Genomic DNA, 19,094 nt, shown 5'->3' with positions numbered 1-19,094 from the left:
CTTCCTGGAAGGCTTGCCGGCTGCGTGTGCCGCCTTGGTGGTTGATGTATGCCACCGCTGTGGAATTGTCCGACTGAATTCGGATCTGCTTGCCCTCCAGCCACTGCTGGAACGCTTTCTGGGCAAGATACACTGCCCGTATTTCCAGAACGTTGATCTGAAGCGAGGACTCTTGCTGGGTCCACGTACCCTGAGCCCTGTGGTGGGGGAAAAAAAAAAAAAAAAAAAAAAAAAAAAAAAAAAAAAAAAAAAAAAAAATCGCTCCCCACCCTGACAGACTCGCGTCCGTCGTGACTACTTCCCAGGATGGGGGTAGGAAGGATTTCCCCTTCGATAACGAAGTGGGAAGAAGCCACCACCGAAGGGAAGCTTTGGTCGCCTGAGAGAGGGAGACGGTCCTGTCGAGGGACGATGGCTTCCTGTCCCATTTGCGTAGGATGTCCCATTGAAGGGGACGCAGGTGAAACTGCGCGAAAGGGACTGCCTCCATTGCTGCCACCATCTTCCCCAGGAAGTGCATGAGGCGCCTCAAGGGGTGTGACTGGCCTTGAAGGAGAGATTGTACCCCTTTCTGTAGTGCCTACTGCTTGAACAGCGGAAGCTTCACTATCGCTGAGAGGGTATGAAACTCCATGCCAAGATATGTCAGCGATTGGGCCGGTGTCATATTTGACTTTGGAAAATTGATGATCCACCCGACACCATGGAGAGTCTCCAGGGAAGCGTCGAGGATGCGTTGGCATGCCTCTTGAGAGGGTGCCTTGATCAGCATCCAAGTACGGGATCACCGAGTGACCCTGCGAGTGTAGGAGCGCTACTACAGTAGCCATAACCTTGGTAAAAACCCGTGGGGCTGTTGCCAGGCCGAACGGCAGTGCCACGAATTGCAGGTGTTCGTTTCCTATGGCGAAGCGCAAGAAGCGCTGGCTCTGGAGCAATCGGTACGTGGAGATAAGCATCTTTGATATCGATCGATGCAAGGAAATCTCCTTGGGACATTGAAGCGATGACGGAGCGGAGGGATTCCATCCTGAACCGTCTGGTTTTACATGTTTGTTGAGCAGTTTCAGGTCCAGGACCGGGCGGAAAGACCCGTCCTCCTTTGGGACCACAAACAAGATGGAGTAAAAAACCGTGGCTCAGTTGCTGAAGAGGAACCGGGATCACCACTCCTTCTGCCTTCAGAGTGCACAGCGCCTGCAGAAGAGCCTCGGCTCGCTAGGGAGGCGGGAATGACCTGAAGAATCGAGTCGGGGGACGAGAGGTGAACTCAATCTTGTAACCGTGAGACAGAATGTCTCTCACCCAGCGGTCTTTTATTTGTGGCAGCCAGGTGTCGCAAAAGCGGGAGAGCCTGCCACCGACCGAGGATGCTACTAGAGGAGGTCGAAGTCATGAGGAAGCCGCTTTGTTAGCGGTGCCTCCGGTGGCCTTTTAAGGACGTGACTTAGACCGCCATGCCTGAGAGTTCCTTTGTTCTTTCTGAGACCTTTTGGACGAGGAGAATTGGGACCTGCCCCGCCCTGAAAGGACCGAAACCTCGACTGCCCTCTCCTCTGTTGGGGTATGTCCTGTTTGGACTGGGGTAAGGATGTATCCTTTCCCTTGGATTGTGTGATGATTTCATCCAGACGCTCGCCAAACAGCCTGTCGCCAGAAATTGGCAAACTGGTTAAGCGCTTTTTTGGAAGCAGAATCTGCCTTCCATTCCCGTAGCCACAAGGCCCTGCGGAGTACCACCGAATTGGCGGCCGCGACCGCCGTACGGCTCGCAGAGTCCAGGACAGCAATAATAGCGTAAGACGCAATTGCCGAGGTCTGGGTGGTAATGGGTGCCACTTGTGGCGCGGCCGTGCATGTGGCTGCTTCAATTTGCGCTTGACCTGCTGAGATAGCTTGTAGCGCCCATACGGCTGCGAATGCTGGGGCAAAAGAAGCGCCGATAGCTTCATAGATGGATTTCAACCAGAGCTCCATCTGCCTGTCAGTGGCATCCTTGAGCGAGGCCCCCTCGTCCACTGCAAGAATGGATCTAGCCGCCAGTCTGGAGATTGGAGGATCCACTTTGGGACACTGAGTCCAACCTTTAACCACGTCAGGGGGAAAAGGATAACGTGTATCCTTAAGGCGCTTAGAAAACCGCTTATCTGGACAAGCATGATGAATCTGGACTGCCTCTCTGAAATCAGAGTGGTCCAGAAACATACTCGGTGTAAGAGAAGCTGACTCCTCCGCCGGAGGAGCTGAGGGAGAAATATCCAGCATTTGATCGATGGACGCAATGAAGGGAATTTTGTTACTTACCGTAAATTCCTTTTCTTCTAGCTCCAATTGGGAGACCCAGACGATTGGGTGTATAGCTACTGCCTCCGGAGGCCACACAAAGTATTACACTAAAAAGTGTAAGGCCCCTCCCCTTCTGCATATACACCCCCCGTGGATCACGGGCTGCTTCAGTTTTAGTGCAAAAGCAAGAAGGAGGAAAGCCAATAACTGGTTAAACAATTCAATCCGAAGGAACATCGGAGAACTGAAACCATTCAACATGAACAACATGTGTACCCGAACAACCAAAAAATCTCGAAGGAACAGGGGCGGGTGCTGGGTCTCCCAATTGGAGCTAGAAGAAAAGGAATTTACGGTAAGTAACAAAATTCCCTTCTTCTTCGGCGCTCCATTGGGAGACCCAGACGATTGGGACGTCCAAAAGCAGTCCCTGGGTGGGTAAATTAATACCTCAAGTTTGGACTGTAAAAACAGCCCTTCCCTACATGGAGGCAACCGCCGCCTGCAGGACTCTTCTACTTAGGCTGGCATCCGCCTAAGCGTAGGCATGCACCTGATAACGCTTGGTGAAGGTGTGCAGACTCGCCGTAGCCTGGTGCCGTAATGTCCAGGACGCACCCACGGCTCTGGTAGAATGGGCCTTCGGCCCTGATGGAACCGGAAGCCCAGCAGAACGGTAGGCTTCAAGAATTGGTTCCTTGATCCATCGAGCCAGGGTGGATTTGGAAGCCTGCGACCCTTTGCGCTGACCAGCGACAAGTACAAAGGGTGCATCCGAGCGGCGCAGGGGCGCCGTGCGGGAAATGTAGATTCTGAGTGCTCTCATCAGATCTAACAAATACAAATCCAATTCATATCGATGAACTGGATGAGGACAAAAGGAAGGTAAGGAGATATCCTGACTGAGATGAAAAGGGGGATACCACCTTAGGGAGAAACCCCGGAATCAGGCGCAGCGCTACCTTGTCTTGGTGAAACACCAAGAAGGGAGCTTTGGATGACCGCGCTGCGAGCTCGGACACTCTCTGAAGAGACGTGACCGCTACCAAAAAGGCCACTTTCTGTGAAAGTCGAGAAAGTGAAACATCCCTCAGAGGCTCAAAGGGCGGCTCCTGGAGAGCAATTAGTACCCTGTTCAGATCCCATGGGTCTAACGGCCTCTTGTACGGAGGGACAATGTGACAAACCCCCTGCAGGAACGTGCGTACCTGAGGAAGTCGCCCTATGCGCTTCTGAAAGAATACAGACAGCGCTGGGACTCGTCCGTTAAGGGAGCCGAGCGACAAACCTTTTCCCAAACCAGATTGCAGGAAGGAAGGAAAAGTAGGCAATGCAAATGTCCAGGGAGACACTCCCTGAGCAGAGCACTAAGATAAGAATATCTTCCACGTCTTGTGGTGGATCTCGGCAGACGTCGGCTTCCTAGCCCGTCTCATGGTGACAATGACGTCTTGAGATAATCCTGAAGACGCTAGGATCCAGGACTCAATAGCCACCAGTCAGGTTCAGGGCTGTAGAATTCAGATGGAAAAAACGGCCCTTGGGACAGTAAGTCTGGCCGGTCTGGTAGTGCCCACGGTTGGCCGACCGTGAGATGCCACAGATGCAGGTACCACGACCTCCTCGGCCAGTCTGGGGCGACGAGGATGGCGCGGCGGCAATCGGAGCTGATCTTGCGTAGCCCTCTGGGCAACAGTGTCAGAGGGGGAAACACATAGGGTAGCTGGAACTGCGACCAATCCTGAACTAAGGCGCCTGCCGCCAGAGCTCTTTGATCGTGAGACCGCGCCATGAAAATCGGGCCCTTGTTGTTGTGCCGAGACGCCCTTAGGTCGACGTCCGGCCTCCCCCAGCGGCTACAGATTTCTTGAGACCCGTCCGGGTGCAGAGACCATTCCCCTGCGTCCATGCGCTGGCGACTGAGGAAGTCTGCTTCCCAGTTTTCTACGCCCGGGATGTGAACTGCGGATATGGTGTATGCTCTGTCTTCCACCCACATCAGAATCCGCCGGACTTCCTGGGAGGCTTGCCGACTGCGTGTTCCGCCTTGGTGGTTGATGTATGCCACCGCTGCGAAGTTGTCCGGCTGAATTCGGATCTGTTTGCCTTCCGGCCTCTGCTGGAAGGCTTGCAGGGCAAGATACCCTGCCCAGATTTCCAGAACATTGATCTGAGGGGTGGACTCCTCTGAAGAGAGTCCTTGCCCGTCTGAGAAAGGGGTACGTTCCTGTCTAGGGACGTTGACTTCCCATCCCATTGGTGAAGAATGTCCTATAGAAGTGGACGCAGATGAAACTGCGCGAAAAGGACTGCCTCTGCATGAGGCGTCTTAAGGGGTGTGACTGGCCGTGAAGGAGAGACTGCACCCCCGTCTGTAGTGAACGCTGTATGTCCAGCGGGAGCTGCACTATCGCTGAGTGTGAAGCTCCATGCCAAGATATGTCAGCGATTGGGTAGGTGTCAGATTTAACTTTGAAAAGTTTATGATCCACCCGAAACTCTGGAGAGTCTCCAGCGCCACGTTCAGGCTGGGTTGGCATGCCTCTTGAGAGGGTGCCTTGACAAGTAGATCGTCCAAGTAAGGGATCACAGAGTGACCCTGAGAGTGCAGGACTACTCCCACTGCTGCCATGAACTTGGTGAAAAGCCGTGGGGCTGTCGCCAGACCGAAGGGCAGGGCTACGAACTGAAGATGCTCGTCTTCAATAACGAATCGTAGCCAACACCGGTGCTCTGGAGCAATCGGCACGTGGAGATAAGCATCCTGATGTCTATTGACGCTAGGAAATCTCCTTGAGATATGGAGGCAATGACGGAGCGGAGGGATTCCATCCGGAACCGCCTGGTTTTCACGTGCTTGTTGAGCAGGTTTAGGTCCAAAACGGAACGGAAGAGCCGTCGTTTTTTGGTACCACAACCAGATTGGAGTAAAAACCGTATCTTGGTCCTGAGGAGGAACAGGGATTACCACTCCTTCTGCCTGCAGAAGAGCATCGGCTCGGTCGGGAGGTGAGGAAGTTCTGAAAATCTAGTCGGAGGACGAGAACAGAACTCTATCTTGTACACGTGAGACAAAATGTCTCTCACCCACCGGTCTTTGACCTGTGGCAGCTAAAAGTCGCCAAAGCGGGAGAGTCTGCCACCGACCGCGGATGCAGAGAGAGAGAGCTGAACGTCATGAGGAAACCGCCTTGGTAGCGGTTCCTCCGGCTGCCTTCCTTGGGCGTCATTGAGCCTGCCAGGAATCTGCGCCTCTCTGAGCTTTTTGAGTCCTTTTGGACGAGGACAATTGGGACCTGCCCGAGCCTGGGAAGGACCGAAACCTCGACTGTCCCTTCCTCTGTTGGGTGTGGTTTGACCGGGGCTGGTGTAAGGAAGAGTCCTTACCCTTGGACTGTTTAATGATTTCATCCAATCGCTCACCAAACAGTCTGTCACCAGATAACGGCAAACTGGTTAAGCACTTTTTTGGAAGCAGAATCTGCTTTCCATTCCCTCAACCACAAGGCTCTGCGTAAAACCACGGAGTTGGCGGACGCCACTGACGTACGGCTCGTAGAGTGCAGGACAGCATTAATAGCGTAAGTCGCAATGCAGACATTGCGAGGTTAAGGACGCCATCTGCGGCACAGATGTACATGTGACAGTGTCCACGTGCGCAAGACCAGCTGAAAAAGCTTGGAATGCCCATACGGCTGCGAATGCCGGAGCAACCGACACGCCGATAGCTTCATAGACAGAATTCAACCAGAGGACCATCTGTCTGTCAATGGCATCTTTAAGTGAAGTCCCATCTTCCACTGCAACTATGGATCTAGCCGCAAGTCTGGAGATAGGGGAATCCACCTTTGGACACTGGGTCCAGCGCTTGACCACGTCAGGGAGAAAAAAGGATAACGTGTATCCTTAATACGATTGGAGAACGCTTATCTGGATAAGTGTGGTGTTTCCGGATTGCTTCTCTGAAGTCAGAGTGGCCAGAAAAGTACTCAATATACGCTTGAGATACTGAAAAGGGATTTCTCCTGCTGTGAAGCTGACTCCTCCACCGGAGGAGCTGAGGGAGAAATATCCAACATTCCCTTGATGGACGCTAGAAGATCATTCACTATGGCGTCACCATCCGGAGTATCCGGATTGAGAGCGGTCTCAGGATCAGAGTCCTGATCAGCTACGTCTGCCTCATCATACAGAGAGTCCCGCTGGGACCCTAACCAGTGATGAAGCCGAGTGCCGCTCCCAGCGAGCTCGCTTAGACTGTCTGGGACTGTCGTCCGTGACAGAGCCTGCGCCCTGGGATGCATGGGACCCCCCCGGAGCACTGATTTGTTCCAAATGAGGGCGTATCAACATTGCCCATGGTCCGTCTGGACTGCAAAGTCTCTAAGATGTTAGTCACAGTCACAGACCTATCAGCCGAAACTGCAACTCCGTCCCTGTCCCTGGACAGGGTTCACAGGTGGTTCCTTTGGCCACCTCTAGCAGAGACCCCGGCTGACCAAGTGCTACAGGGGAGCATTGCACACAATGGGGACAGTGGAACCTGCCGTGTGGAACAGTATCACGTGCAGTACAAGCAGCATAGAAAGCCTGTGCCTTGGCACCCTTTCTTTTTTGCTGCTGTTGTCTAGCCATCGAGAAGCATATAGCCAAGAATAGCGACCGTACAGTGCAATGTATAGCATACAAGCAGAAAGTACAAATGAACACTTCAGCACATGCAGTACAAGCAGCATAGAAAGCCTGTGCCTTAGCACCCTTGCTTTTTTGCTGCTGTTGTCCAGCCATCTAGGAGTATATAGCCAAGAATAGCGACCGTACAGTGCAGTGTATACCAGCATTAAGTACAAATGAACACTTCAGCACATGCAATACAAGCAGCCTAGAAGCCTGTGCCTTAGCACCCTTGCTTTTTGCTGCTGTAGTCTAGCCATCTAGGCATAAAGTACAAATGGCATTAATGGGGTCAGCACTTCAGGTGCTGCTTACCGCCCGCCCAAAGGCGGGTGTGTGGTCGCCCGAATCCTGTGACTGGTTGCCCAGAGCTTGTCTCCCTTCTCCAGCCCAGACTGCGTGCAGGAATGGCTGCCGGCGTCTTGTGAAGAGGGGCGGGCCGTGGGCGTGCCCCAGACAAGAGCGGGAAACTGGCGTCCCACTGTGTCCAGTGAAGGGGGCTGGAGAATGCAAAGCAGACTCCAGCTCTCGGCGCTGACTGTCTGTACAGCGTCCCGCCCCTCCCCTGACTGGCAGGGCTGGGGGCGGGAACGAAGTGAAAACTAGGCCGCAAAGCCGGGGACTCGAGTAATAAGCGCGGCCGTCCTATGCACGGCCAGCGCGGAAGTCCCCGGCGCACCACAAGTCCCAGCCGCGCCACAGTGTAAAACACCCCGCAGCGGCCGGCGCGGCAGTTTCTAACACATAAATTCACTCAGCTAAGCTGCAGTGAATAATAGCACAAGCGCTCCGCGCTGTTGTCCCCGGCGCACTAGCACTCCCAGCAATGCTGGTGTGTGTGTGCGCGATGTGTACGGAGACACAGAGTACCTTAATGTAGCAGGGCCCTGTCCCTGACGATACTCCGCTCCATATCCAGCAGGTTCTCTGGGTCTGTGGATGGAGCCCGGTCCCAGTGCCTGGAGACCGGTAAGATCCCACTTCACCCAGAGCCCCGAGGGGGGATGGGGAAGGAAAACAGCATGTGGGCTCCAGCCTCCGTACCCGCAATGGGTACCTCAACCTTAACAAACACCCGACAAAAGTGGGGTGAGAAGGGAGCATGCTGGGGGCCCTAGTATGGGCCCTCTTTTCTTCCATCCGACATAGTCAGCAGCTGCTGCTGACTAAAAACAGTGGAGCTATGCGTGGATGTCTGACCTCCTTCGCACAAAGCATAAAACTGAAGCAGCCCGTGATCCACGGGGGGTGTATATGCAGAAGGGGAGGGGCCTTACACTTTTTAGTGTAATACTTTGTGTGGCCTCCGGAGGCAGTAGCTATACACCCAATCGTCTGGGTCTCCCAATGGAGCGCCGAAGAAAAGAACGTTCACTATGGCGTCCCCGTCTGGAGTATTAAGATTGAGAGCGCCCTCAGGATCAGAATCCTGATCCGCTGTCTCCGCATCATCAACCAGAGATTCCCCCCGCTGAGACCCTGAACAATATGATGTCGAGGGAAATTCTAAGCGAGCCCGCTTAGTCGGTCTGGGGCTGGGGTCTAAGTCAGAACCCTCAGTCTGGGATGTATGAGATACCCCGGGAGGACATTGTTGGTCCAACTGAGGGGGGCCAGGGAACAATGATTCAACAGAGTCCCTTTGCTGAGATACCGGCCTGGACTGCAAGGCTTCTAGTATCTTAGTCATAGTCTCAGAGAGTTTTGCAAACTCCGTCCCCATCACTAGGACAGTGTCAACAGGTGGCTCCCCCTGGGCCCCTCTTAGCAGAGGCCCCGGCTGAAGAAGTGTCACAGGGGCCGAACATTGCACACAATGAGGGTCAATGGAACCTGCCGGCAGCTGGGTCGTACAAGCGACGCAGGCAGCATAATAAGCCTGTGCTTTGGCACCCCTGCCTTTTGTGGGCGCCATGCTATTGTTTTCCCTGAGTAACACACTAGGGTATATAGCCAGAATGAACTGTGCTCATACAGTGTAAAATATATACTAAAAACAAATAATGTATCAATACACTACAGCACCATGGGGCTAGCACCACAGGTGCTGCTTACCATCCGCCTAAAGCGGTTATGAGGCCACCAGAGACCGTGTCTGGGTCTCCCAGGGTTAATCCCTCTCTGCAGCGTCGGAGGAGCTGACAGGAATGGCTGCCGGCGTCCTGACGAGAGGAGGGAGCCGTGGGCGTGGCCGAGGTGCTCACACTGTGCACAGTGAGGGGGGTGGAGTATGGAAATCATACTCCAGCCCTCAGTGCTGCTCGTTCCGTGCAGCGTCCCGCCCTTCCCCTGCCTGTCAGGGCTGAGGGCGGGAGAAAGGGAAACTAGGCCGCAAGCAAGCCGGGGACTCGAGTATACGCGTGGCCGCCGTAAAAGCGCGGCCGACGCCGAAGTCCCCGGCGAACTACAAGTCCCAGCCGCGCCGCAGTTTCCCATGGCAGCGGCGGTTAGCGCGGTAGCCCCTACATATAAACACACTCAGCGACGCTGAGTGTGTAATGGCACAGTTTAACCCGGTCAGCGCCGCGGTCCCCGGTGCACTAGCACACCCAGCAAAGCTGAGGTGTTGCCGTGCGCGGTCCCCACAGGGATACAGAGTACCTTCACGTAGCAGGGCCATGTCCCTGAACTGTACCCGGCTCCTATCCAGCAGGCTCCACAGGAGTTGTGGATGAAGCACGGTCTCAGTGCCTGGAGACCGATAGGATCCCACTTCACCCAGAGCCCTGAGGGGGATGGGGAAGGAAAGCAGCATGTGGGCTCCAGCCTCTGTACCCGCAATGGATACCTCAACCTTAACAACACCGCCGACAAGAGTGGGGTGAGAAGGGAGCATGCTGGGGGCCCTATATGGGCCCACTTTTCTTCCAACCGACATAGTCAGCAGCTGCTGCTGACTAATCTGTGGAGCTGTGCGTGTGACCTCCTTCGCACAAAGCAAAAAAACTGAGGAGCCCGTGGGAGCACGGGGGGTGTATAGGCAGAAGGGGAGGGGCTTAACACTTTTGAGTGTAATACTTTGTGCGGCCTCCGGAGGCATAGCCTATACACCCAATTGTCTGGGTCTCCCAATAGAGCGACAAAGAAAGGTACCACTTTATAAAGTCTTTATTTTGGTCTCACAGGGGGCACAATAATAACAGGGACCTTTCTAGAATGCAGCCCAGGAGCTGCAGAGGGGGAATCTTTTAGGTTTTGGGCGAAATTTCTGCTGACAGGTTCCCTTTAAAGACTTCTGCAAGACAAACATGTCATTCATTTCTGATCTGCCTTTCTGCTACCGCTAAGACTATATAAGAAGCACCTCATACCCCCCCCTCCCCTATATGCTCCGGTACAGTACGCCTCATCCCCCCTCCTCTCCGGCACACTACGCGTCATACCCAATCCTCCTCCTCCTCCTCTCCGGCACACTACGCCTCATCCCCCCTCCTCTCCGGCACACTACGCGTCATCCCCAATCCTCCTCTCCGACACACTACGCCTCATCCACCCTTCCCTCCTCCTATTCGACACACTATGCCTCTTTCCCCCTTCCTCGGCACACTACACCTCACCCCCCCCCTCTTCCCCAATACACTATGCCTCTCCCCCCCCTCCTTCTTTCCAATACACTATAATACTTCACCCACCCTCCTTTTTGCTACGGCATACTATGTCCCATCCTCCCTCCAATACAATACGCCTCATTCCCCCCTCTCCAATACACTACACCCCACTCCCCCTCCTCCTCACCAATACACTATGCCTTATCCTCCCCTCCTCCTCTCCAATACACTACACCCCATCCCCTCCTCCTCCTCTCCAATACACTGCCTCATCCCTCCTCCTCTCCAGCACACTATGCCTGCACCAGCATACGGACTACTAGGACATACAATCACATGAAAAGAAAGTCAATTTAATAACTACGAAACTAGACGCACATCCCCCACCTGTCCTGCGGATTACACCTACTTGGGCATAACACAATAACCACTGAGCACCCAATTATGTTGCATTGATCACTGTTTCCCACTTTTATCGTATTGCAGCCAATAGCTAAATAAAAGTCTACGACAGTAAACGTGCAAGAAAATATCACCCTGCACCTTAATAGTTGGAAGCCGCCTAAACATAGAACTTTAGGGAGCCAGCACAGAGACCAGCATAGAAGGGAACTACAGTACAGATGGTGCTGGGAGTGCGCACTGGAAAAGAGCAGCTGCACCCTCAGTCTGGACACAGATCAATCTTTCTTTTTACATCTATTTTGGGTGCTTATAACCTAGAAGAGCATGCTCTATGTCTGCCCCGAAAGCAGTGGCTAGAGGGAGGGGGGGTCAAACGTCCGTGATACTGCCGACAAGTACCCTCAATCCCTTACAGAAGATGTTATACAGGAAGCGATGGTGGTGAAATGCAGAGGTGGAGCGAAAAAAGAAAAACAAAGTGACACAGATGACAAAGACAAGAGCTACTAAGAAAGACAATACAGCACCGCAGTGACCCCACCACCTGCAGACATCAGCACTCACCTTTATCCCGATCGAAGAGCAGGTCGTCTGTGGAACAAGGGCTGCCTTCCTGCGACTCGGGGGGACACAATGGGGACGCACAGGGGGAATGGCTGCTGCTGCAACTGCTGCTGCGCTCCTGCACAGACGGGGTCTGGGTGTCGATGCTGCGCGTGCTGCTGCTACGGTAAGTGGAAGGTAACGGTGCTCTGCGCCCATCGGGGATTTCCAAAGGCTGGAGGATGGAAAGAACATGGATTGTAAACATTTTGGGAGCTATAACCCCAAATGACTCTCAGTATTGCAAAGCTTGGCGACAACTCTTACAGAAACACTTATCGGCCATACTGGTTGTCACCCAACTATCCCGGAAATGGCCGAAACGTAAAATGGGCAAAGAATTACCGTATATACCAGAGTACAAAGTACAGATCCTTAATTTCACAAAAAAAAAAAAAAGGAAAAAACCCCTACTTACTCAAGCATAAACCTAGGATTATAAGATGCACCCCAAATTTAGAGATGGAAAATTGGAAAAAAAAATTTAAAGTGTTAAAAAAATGGGGGTCAGTCTTCTAATCCTAGTGTATTTTATATTCACTCACCAGGGCAGCGCGGCGGTGGAGTGGCTCAAGAGGCTGGGCCGGCGATGCTGCGGGCTCGGAGGAAGGGGGTGCCCGCAGCTCAGGAGGGTCACACAACGGAAGGTCGGCAATACTTTGTGCTCAGGGGTGTCACTGTTCAGGAGAGTCGGTGATACTGCGGGCTCAGGGGTGCCATGGTGGGCCCCTTTGAGCCTGCCAGCGGGCTGTGTGCTCCGTTGAGCCCGCTGGCAGCTGATGCGATAGACTTCAAGAAAATAGCCGCAGCAGTGGCGCGTGCACAGATTGAGATCTCGGGAGAGGCGAGACCTCAATCTGAGCACGCGCCACTTCACGGCTTTTTTTTTCCCCCCACTCAATTGCATCAACTGCCGGTGGGCTCAATGGGTTTCGCCACGACACCCTTGAGCCCCTAGTGTCGCAGACCCTCCTGAGCTGCGACACCATCGAGCCACAGTATTGCCAACCCTCCATCCTGTGACCCCGCTCCCCTGCGTTAAGCTTTATCCTGCTTTTACAAGGCACAGCCCAGTTTTCCCCTCATTTTGGGGAAGAAGGGGGGGGGGGGGGGGGAGGGCATCTTATAATAGAAAAGTGGGACCCTCACTCAAGTATAAGCCAAGGAGGGCTTTTTCAGCATAAGAAAAGTGGCAGCGCGGCCTCGTGACGGTGCACCGGACTGCACACGGTCACTGCTGGCTGCGACGTTTGGAGCCGGGGCTCCAGTTTGGGATATTTATACTCTGGAGTGACCCTGCTGTCACCCTCATCATTATAACCTGCGGCTTATCCCTTTCCACCTCCTGTATACAGCAAGAGCTAAAATAAGGCGTTTCAGCTGCATTTATATATAGATTTCTTCTCTTAATTTGGAATATTCTGCTTTAACAACAGTTTGGGAAAAAAAAGCGCAGCGGTGCGGTATTTATAGCCAGAAAAGAGGTAATGAGCCGGCAAACGCCAACTGCAGATCTGAAAGGAAAATGCCGGAGATCATCAGGACGTGGTGGAGCCTCTGAAATTAAAGGGACAGTCCAGGACTTTACACGGATGGTCTATACTTACAATAGAACATCAATACATGACCGGTTAGGCGAAGGTGCGGGTTAGAGTAGGTGCCCCCGTAGTGAGGCCTATGCATGGGTGCACAGTCATGGCCTTTTATTTGCACGGAACGAACGCAGTAACTCTTGCCAGCGCACAGACACTGGATGATCGCAGCGGTTTGCTAAGGGTACTTTCACACTTGCGTTGTTTTCCTTCCGTTACAATCCGCCCTTTTGGAAAACAGCGGAATCTGTTAACGGATTCCGCTGTTTCCCATAGACTAGTATGGTTGACGGATTGTACCAAAAGGACCTGCGTTGCTTCTGCTGGGCGACGCTCCGTCGCTTCCGCCCAGCGGGAGGAACGCAGCATGTAACGTTGTTTTGAGCAGCGGAATCCTCTGGATTTCACTGCGCATGCTCTTTTTTTTTTTTAAAAAAAAAAAAAAAAAAAAAATCAGAAACTTTATTTTGGCTCGCGGTGGCCAAACGTTCAGCTGAGCGCCCGCCCGCCGGCAAGTGAAAGCGATCAGCTGATCACCCGGCGGCCGGCTACTGGGAGCGATCAGCTGATCACTCGGCGGCCGGCTACTGGGAGCGATCAGCTGATCACCCGGCGGCCGGCTACTGGGAGCGATCAGCTGATCACCCGGCGGCCGGCTACTGGGAGCGATCAGCTGATCGTTCACAATAGTCTGCCGCCGGTAAAACTAAAAAAAAAAAAAAAAAAATCAAAACCGATTCCGTTGTTTTGCAGCATCCGTTGCATCCATTGTGCCACTATATGCAACACATCCGTTGCATCCGTCACACAACGCAATGCAACGGATACCGTTCAACGCAAGTGTGAAACTAGCCTAATAATGCCAGTGCGGGGGCTCACACTATGGCTGCGGGAGCGCTCCAATGTCTGGCTCCTTGGACGAGACATCAGAGCGCCCGCACCGACACAGTGAGGCACCGCATCATCTGTCCATTGTAATTTACAGCATTTGTCAGAAGACACGGCCCAAAGTCTAAATACAACCAATGTCCCTGATCTCTGGGGAAAATGACAGAACTCCACATCTGCCACATGCACTCCCCAACCAGGGGTTAATGTAGCACCGGAATGGAACTGGCACCAGAAGAGAACTGGAAACCAATTACGAGCAGTGCAAGGAAAACAATGATGTAATAATCCAAGGTGTGCCGAAAAAATGCAGTTCCTGTATTATACTCCAGAGCTGCACTCACTATTCTGCTGGTGCAGTCACTGTGTACATACATTACATTACTGATCCTGTACTGATCCTGAGTTACCTCCTGTATTATACCCCAGAGCTGCACTCACTGTGTACATACATTACATTACATATCCTGTACTGATCCTGAGTTACCTCCTGTATTATACCCCAGAGCTGCACTCACTATTCTGCTAGTGCAGTCACTGTGTACACACATTACATATCCTGTACTGATCCTGAGTTACCTCCTGTATTATACCCCAGAGCTGCACTCACTATTCTGCTGGTGCAGTCACTGTGTACATACATTATATTACTGATCCTGTACTGATCCTGAGTTACCTCCTGTATTATACCCCAGAGCTGCACTCACTATTCTGCTAGTGCAGTCACTGTGTACACACATTACATATCCTGTACTGATCCGGAGTAACCTCCTGTATTATACCCCCAGAGCTGCACTCACTATTCTGCTAAATATTTACATGGAGACTTTGTTCAAAAGCGGAGTATCGCTGTAGGAGTGGAGTACGCAGTGACAGTATCTATACACAATACCTTGCCTCCATCTTTCTCACTGGATTCTTTAATGAAGACTTTTTCCAGTTCAGGACTTATCCCTTCAACGTTACAGGAGACTCTGGAGCCTATGGATTTTGGTACCAGGATACTTGCTGTGGGCACGGGGATGGATCTGGATGTAGAGGCCTACAAAACAGATAAAAGACTTGTTAGCTAAAACGTTAAAGTCCGAGCACGTGAAGGCCTAAAGCCTGAACCACAGATCAGATGAGAGTATGTCCCCTGTCTATTTCAGACACATGCAGCGTTGTCATGGAAACATTGGCCAAAAGCGGATCACTTGATGTTACAGGCCCAAAGCCTGAGACTGCTACAGAGACTGGAAACGAACATGTCATGGAAACCATGAGAGTGTTCAATGTACCCACATCCTTCCCAACCTCAATTTTAGGTCCGTTTGAAGCGTCCCAACAAGTACTATAATTAATAGAAATCACAATATAGGAAGATTGTTGAATAAAACCTGGTGCAACCAATCACAGCACAGCTTTCATGTCTTTTAGAGCTTTGGTAAAGTGAAAGCTGCGCTGTGATTGGTTGCTATGAGCAACACTGTCAGTTTTAAAAATGTGCCTCTGTAGTGCAGCCCCAGGCCTTTAGAGCATTGCCCAGGCCTTCAAGTCTCCCTACATAGTCTTGTGGGATTTACAATGAAACACGCAGCTGTTTGATGGCAGGGTAACTATTCCAAAGCACCTACTTACTATGACGACATTGCGGAGTGGAGAACGGCTGCCATGGCAGCCAAAAGGCGGATGATGCCTCCCACTGACGACATCTTTGTACAGCCCGGGCTTCATAGCAGATCATCATTTCTATTCTAGTATCGAATTATACACTAGAAGTGATGAAATCCTTTAAAAGGACCTCTCCACTTTTTATCTAGTTTTTGGTGTGATTTTCATATTGCCCAAACCTGTTACTTGCTACAAGTGAGCTTGAACGGGCACTACATGTGTTAAGGCACTACTGAGGCACGAATCCTGCCAGATTACGAAACATGTACAATTTCCCATAATTGGTCCCTCTGCTCATTTTTCTGTGCCACTTGTTGCACATTACCGATAGTTTGGCAATTGTGTGCAGACCAGTGAAGAGGAATGATGGGGGGGTGGGGGAGGGGGGGTGAGGTTGGAGGAAACAGGGGGGGTGAGGTTGGAGGAAACAGACGCACCACAGGTTAAGCCCTATACAATAGCCAACCTACATCTACGGCACATGTCGGAAGTAAGCTCAAAGGGTGAGCTCGCTCCATAATGACTGTTACAACTACGGCCTGCCACAACCGTGGGCGGAGCAAAGTTAAGCAGGCAATTGTTCACCTGTTAAAACCCGCTTTCAAACTAACAGTGAACTTTAACATGCGACAGCATTGTGGCGCACCATTTTTAGCGTTAATCGACACCTGTGAAGTGATCACAGGTCACCGATAGGTGGCAATGACAACTGGGGGTCTGCCGAAGACCTCCGTGCTTATAGCACAGCACCTTTAAAACCTGCCTGTGGCCAGGCTTCCAAGGAGCCCGATTTTTACTATATGCAATGATATGGCAATACTGTATATAGAACAAACGATTAGAAGATCACATATTTGGACTCTTGAAAACAGGGAAAAGAAAAAAAAAAAAGGGGGGAACAAAGTTAAATAAAATTTAAAATAAAAAAAAAAAAAGTGCGAATCACCCTTTTTTGCCTTAAAGATAAATAAAAAAAAAAGTGAAAAAATGGTATCACCGTGTACAAAAAAATCCAAATTATAAAAATTAAAAATGATTGGATAATGATAAAATAATAATAATAATAATAATAATAATAATAATAATAATAATAATAATAATAAATAATATTAATACTAAAATAATATAACTACTAAATTATACATACTAAATAAATACTAAAATATTCTAAATACTAAAATATAAATATTATAGTATTTATATTTATATTATAGCATTTATATTATAGTATTTATATTACTATTATAGTATTATTTTATTTAGTATTTTAGTATAGTATTTTAGTTTTTATAGTATATTAGCATTTGTATTACTATTATTAATACTAATATAAATACTATAAATACTAATATAAATAAATACTATAAATACTAATATAAATAAATACTATAAATACTAATATAAATAAATACTATAAATACTAAATACTATAAATACTAATAGAAATACGATAATAGAAATACGATAAGAGAAATACGATAATAGAAATACGATAATAGAAATATAAATACTATAATATAAATAATAATTCATTCAAGAATGCCATCATTAAGTTGGGTCTTTTTTGTTGATACAATTCCACAAAGACAAAAAAAAACAACAAAATAGCTGTAAGAAATGATTAAAATATATATCTATCCCAAAAAAAGGGTTTGTTTTTTTGTTTTTTTTTTTAATTCTATTCGATCTTAGCTTGGACCTCCGACCCAAAAACTAAAAAAAAAAAACACATTTTTATTTAAGCCAAAAGATTGCAGAAAACAAAACAACTGATTATGGCGTAATGACCCTCAGATCCAGAGTAGGGAAGTGTCAATCGCCCCTGGGAAATCCTCGGAGAAGCTCAACTATTATTATGCCAGCGTAAGATCAGCCGCAGCAGGGGAAGGAAGGGTGGGGTGCGGACGGGCCGAGGATGCCAGGCACGGCTTATTTAGGAGATTTACCAAGTGTGTTCAAACAGAGCGATGTTTCCACACTACCACTCCTCCCACCATCCTAGTGGAAATTATTCCTTCATTATTCATCGCTCCCAGGCTGAGGCGCCGGCGTCTGTTCATACAGGAGGAAAATGCATAATTCATTGCCGATGTATAAATACATACGTGCACATTTCATGCTCTGCCTCCGTGAAATTACATTAGTGGACACTTTTTGGCTGTCATTTTCTCGACATCTTCCAAAAGCCAACTTTATAATTTTCCAGCTACATAGCTACATGTGAGGGTTTATATTTGCCAAGGCATGTTGTCGCTTTGTAGGCCCCTTATTTTACCATATAGTATATTGAGAATTAAAGTAGGGTAAAGCAAGAGAAAAAGCAGGAGAAAAACAAAAATAAAAAAAAAAAAAGTTGTGGTGTGTGGGCTTTATTCAGTGGTCAGCATTTCCTGAGATCAGTAGCTATTTTTTAGTCTATGATTTCAGATGCAGAGCCATAGTTTTCATTTTGATGTACATGAGTAGTGTTGGGTGGACCCAAAGATACCCGGGATCGGTGGGTCCCGCTGAGCTAAAAAAAAAAAAAAAAAAAAAAAAAATGGATTCCAGATATCTGCCCAGATTCAGGTCTTCATATATTTATATGGGGACCAGTATCAAGCACTGGTGGTAGAAGCGATGGGGAATTAGAATAGGTGCAATATACTTACCAGTCTCCAGTGTGGCTTTAACACTACGTCCAGGGCCTCATTATCCTTCATGCATATTCACTGCTTCCCCCACCCATTGGCAATCCCAGCATCTCTGATTGGTTGCAGTCATACACGCTCCCCACCTTTTATTTTATTTTTTTTTTATTACCACCTGTGTGGCCAGATGTAGATTGCTATCCAGAGTTCCCTGAGAAATCCTAGCCCTAGGTCAGTGCATGGATACATTTGAACCCTTGTGGATCCAGACTTTTACAGTCTGGGTATCACTACACATGACGTTTTGATATTTTTTTTATTGCAGTTCTTAGGCAGAGCTCCCAGATTTGCCAAATGTTCCGGGAATTCCAGGGCCTAGAGACGGCGGAGTTTCCATTAACGCAACAGAAAAGAGGGCACTGGCAGGTACGAGCTCCTCCTATAAACCCTCGCCTCCGCAGACAGTTTTCAAGTTTGCAGTTTTTCCCCTTCCCTTCTGCCAAGAGCCATAACTTATTTTTCAGTCTAAACAGCTAAATAAGGCTTTTTTTGCAGGCCGTCTTGTAGTTTTGAATGGCACGAGTTGTTTTTTTTTGTTTTGTAAATACATAAGAGGAAAAATAAAAAATTACAAAAAAGGGAAATAATTAAAAGTGCAACAGAAAAAACAAAATGCAATTTTGCCACATTTTTTATTTGATTGTATGGTGTTCATTGTGTGGCAAAATTACACAATACCATAATTCTCCAGGTCAGTACAATTAAGGCAATGTCAAATTGGTGTAATTTATTCATTTCATTTAAGTGGTACAAAA

General features: G+C 49.6%; 1 protein-coding gene across 2 annotated transcripts in view; it reads right to left on the bottom strand.

Annotated features, from left to right (window-relative positions):
* Positions 1–19,094, bottom strand: part of GLCCI1 (glucocorticoid induced 1) — a 142,337-nt gene that overhangs the window by 58,754 nt on the left and 64,489 nt on the right. For both annotated transcript variants that reach the window (XM_075315697.1, XM_075315696.1), the window contains exons 5-6: positions 14,889–15,038; positions 11,478–11,691 (exon numbers count right to left, since the gene is read on the bottom strand). In XM_075315697.1, coding sequence (XP_075171812.1) covers positions 11,478–11,691; positions 14,889–15,038 — 364 coding nt within the window. The remainder of the gene's footprint in view (positions 1–11,477; positions 11,692–14,888; positions 15,039–19,094) is intronic.

Source organism: Anomaloglossus baeobatrachus, chromosome 6, assembly GCF_048569485.1.
Source record: "Anomaloglossus baeobatrachus isolate aAnoBae1 chromosome 6, aAnoBae1.hap1, whole genome shotgun sequence".
Classification (NCBI taxonomy): domain Eukaryota; kingdom Metazoa; phylum Chordata; class Amphibia; order Anura; family Aromobatidae; genus Anomaloglossus; species Anomaloglossus baeobatrachus.
The sequence above is the reverse complement of the archived record's forward strand: the minus strand, read 5'-3'. Positions and strand labels throughout refer to the sequence as shown.